Source organism: Priapulus caudatus, unplaced genomic scaffold (genome assembly GCF_000485595.1).
Source record: "Priapulus caudatus unplaced genomic scaffold, Priapulus_caudatus-5.0.1 Scaffold690, whole genome shotgun sequence".
Lineage (NCBI taxonomy): Eukaryota > Metazoa > Priapulida > Priapulimorpha > Priapulimorphida > Priapulidae > Priapulus > Priapulus caudatus.
The window spans coordinates 163,670-167,465 of record NW_014577751.1 but is presented as its reverse complement, the minus strand read 5'-3'; the positions used below and the strand labels follow the sequence as shown (position 1 = coordinate 167,465).

Sequence of the window (3,796 nt, the reverse complement as noted above, 5' to 3'; positions counted from 1 at the left end):
ATAGAAAAGGTTAACTCGTGCCCTCCGCTTTCTGCAGATGTGGCATCCCCAGTACGTGGCGACTGTGGCTGTGTAATATGGGGCGTGCTACATGAGAACGATTGCAGAGACCCTTGGGAGAACACGCGCCAGGCCAGCAAAATACTCCCCGCAAACATGGACGAATAGCTACAGCCAGAGAAGCTATATATAACTCCAAGCTACATGCGGGTATATTCAAAACCAAGCATGTAGTTAATACATAGAGCTACAACAACTACAATATAGGTAGAGTATTGGGCTGGAAAAAACAAGGTTGAAGAGTACGCTAATACTATCAAGTGGGATCAGGAAAACTTTAGGAACGGCTAAGCCAAACCACTACACTGCTAATAATGATCCGTCATTTTTATCTTGAGCTTCGCAAGCTTACTAAAGCTTTTCTACTTTTTAAGTGTATACAGAGCTTGCACATTCAATAAAGATGTCGTGACCACCAAGTCAAAAGCTCAGGCGGTCAGAAAAAGTACACAGTCGGCTATATTTCGTTTATGTATACTGGGAGATGGTGTGACATTTTAATTCTTCAATAAAAACCTATTTTTAGAACATACGAAAAAAAAATATACATACATATATTTACAAGCTCAGCAGGCTTCTCTCAGAATAGTTTCACTGTTATGTAAAAGCCCAGAAGTCAGTCGTACTGTACCAACATTACATGACCTTATAAAAGAAATTATCAATAATACATCACAATTTTAAGGTCCCACTGCCCCCCCCCCCAACCTAATGTTTTATAGTACACGATTCATTCTGACGTCGAAATGGTCCGAATATCGCTCACAGACGTTTGAAATTTCTCGCCTTCATTCGTCGAGTCTATAGGAGCAGTGCTGACTATCCGTCTTAGCTTTCACACACGCCTCCAGCCAGCGAGACGCGACCGCTTTCGGGCGCGCCACCGCAGTGACTCATAGCGTCTCGCAGTCTCGACCCAACTTGAGACTCACGGTCGGCGGCGACGATGACGTGGGTCACGTCGAGCGCAGGTCGTCGCTGACGGTGCGTTGTACGCGATGACGTATCGAGCTAGTGTCGCGTCACGGCCGCAGAAGAAATGCACGTTCGTTCCGGTGAAAAATGTCCGGCAGCGTGCTGCGACGTTGTCCCGGCGATGTTCCGGGATTCGTGCGCGTCACGTGACGTTGTAGCTGATCCCGGGTCATCTACTGTGTCATCCAGTCGACTTTCTGTAAGTAGGTTTATGAACGTTTGGCTCTAATGTAATCATAGTTCTCAGTACCGGAAAAAATTATCACTGGCATGCCTAATGTAGCAGAATATTTAGAAAATTCAGGTCAGTACAATTAATCATTTTCAGCATATTATCCAAATCTGATATATACTAGGAAAATACTAGGAATAAAAGTGAAAATTATTATGAGGATTAACTTCATCATAATTGGCCGAGTTCAGTTGCTAAAAAATATTACAATCCTTTCATAATGACAAACACAAACATAAAAGGTTCAATAAATTTAATCGTTTTTACACCCCTATGCAGAGACCTTAATGATTAACGTTGATTATGGTCAAAAGACATAAAATAGGCTACGTTGCAAGAGTAGAGATGAGAAGCTTACTTTTCCCACTCGCGTTCTCCTCGGTTGATTCAGAGGAACCGTGTCGCTGTCTCTTCGCTCTGGCTTTCTGCTTGTCATAATAGTATATATATGTGGGTATGCCTCTGTTGGCAAGGTGCTTCTTAATGAGCCTTTCTGTTCCATACCAGTTGAAGCTTGGCGTGGCATGCCCAATGCGGGGCAGGTGCACGCTCGCTATGTACAACGCACAAAGCATCAGTTCAGCATTACTAATAGAAATAGTATACGGTATAGCACCATAGCATGAGCATCATAATATCGATGGCCTCTATATTAAGATGTTCCTGACCATAGATATGTCACTCAGAATAGCCATAAATGCATTAATATTTAGTAAAGGGTAGTATAGTACAATAGTATAGATAATTTAATGGTATAATCCTGTATCATCGCTTTATATCTACCCTCTCATCACTCTCAGGACTGTAACATCATAGGCAACCATGGCCTTAATAACACTCCCATATCATATGCTCTAGTATATCTAAATATTATTTAAGGTGTGCACTATTGTAGTTCACCTCTCTGTACCCTGTTATAACTGAGCCTCTTACCACCATGGGACACTGCAGCTCTGTACACACGCTGGAGTGCCTGACTGAGTGCAGCAAGCTTGATACCAGACAAGTTGCCCGCCTTACTACGATGCTGGGCAATGATTATTGCTAACCAGTCTCTCCCCTTCTCTCTCGTCTCATCGCCATCCAAGGGGACCAGGTGCGCATCACCCAGAGCTAAATCTATGTATGAAAAACAAAGCAAAACATGTTGGAAATTTATTAAGTCATTTTTATTTGACGAAAGTCAAGATAGATTTGTTATCTTTGATGCCAATTTTTATGGACATGCCACCCCTGTTTCATACCCCACCTGAGTTTCTGTATTCTAGACCACGTGATGCTGTTGTACACTTTGGGTCACAAATGCATTCCCTAAAAAGTTTTCTTTCTTTACTTACCCTGCATTTCACCTGCGAGCTCATACTGCTCTATTGCCTTCCCTGATCGTACAGCTATTGCTGAGAATAGCCCTCCTGAGCCCCACTTGCCAGAGTCGTCTGAAATGTTCAGTAATTTAATAACACGTACACCCACAAAACTACTTACTGTTATATAAAGTTTAAAAATAGATGTAAAATTGGAAACAAAGGCCTGCGTACAAATCAAACACCTAACAATTCAATTATTCTTTTATGGCAATGTTTACGTAGCTTCAGCAAAGCCCAAGACTGGGACAAACAGCTAGCTAGCCTTCATGCAGCAGTAGGTCTCTAGTAATTTACTCTCTAACACTCTAATGTTCACAGGCTTCGCTTTTCACAGGGACAGTCGGCCCAGGCCCAGTAAACAGCCCCGTCTCCGGTGTCAACGTGGCTTTTTTTCGGCCCCGTCAAATTTTAAGATTCCGAGAATCGAAAACGAAAATCAGCCCCATCGAGTAAATGACGGGGCTTTTTTTAAGGCCCCGTGGTTTTCTCAGACGGCAAAGCCTGTGTTCAGTGTGTGTGGTAAGCGAAGAGAACGCAGCATACCTGCACAGTGCACTACAATCGCATCCTCATCTCCAGCATGCGCCGGATAGGTGACGTCACCACAAACGTATAAGATTGGTGTTCGGAGCTCGTTGTCATCGTCGTCCAACGATACCTCCTCTCTCTCCTCTCCTTCGAGCCCATCGTCTAGACAAATGTTTGATGAGGTGTAGTTGTTCTCTGTCCACAGCTGTTCCCTGTAACATAGCATACAGGCATGCGAATGACAAACCAGATTGATAATTATCTTGTCACCATTTGAAATGCAAAGCATAATGCATTATTCACAGTTATATTAAAGAATTTAGCATTCACTAATCGTCACGTAAACAAAAACAGTGACTGCAACAACAACAAAAACAACAACAACAACAACAACAACACAAACAACACCTCCACAACCTCCACCACCACCAACAACAACAACAATAACAACAACAACACCACCACCACCAACAACAACACCACCACCACCACCAACAACAACAACAACAACACCAACAACAACAACACCACCACCACCACCAACAACAACAACAACAACAACAATAACCACAACAACAACAACAACAATCACAACAATAACAACAACAACAACACTCACTGCTTTCTCCGTGTT

General features: G+C 42.9%; 1 protein-coding gene across 1 annotated transcript in view; it reads right to left on the bottom strand.

The window, feature by feature from the left end:
* Window positions 1–501: 501 nt before the first annotated feature.
* Window positions 502–3,796, bottom strand: part of LOC106812818 (chromodomain-helicase-DNA-binding protein 1-like) — a 21,472-nt gene continuing 18,177 nt past the window's right edge. The window contains exons 19-23 of the mRNA XM_014816802.1: window positions 3,178–3,374; window positions 2,605–2,703; window positions 2,201–2,386; window positions 1,626–1,820; window positions 502–1,232 (exon numbers count right to left, since the gene is read on the bottom strand). Coding sequence (XP_014672288.1) covers window positions 1,072–1,232; window positions 1,626–1,820; window positions 2,201–2,386; window positions 2,605–2,703; window positions 3,178–3,374 — 838 coding nt within the window. The 3' untranslated portion in view covers window positions 502–1,071. The remainder of the gene's footprint in view (window positions 1,233–1,625; window positions 1,821–2,200; window positions 2,387–2,604; window positions 2,704–3,177; window positions 3,375–3,796) is intronic.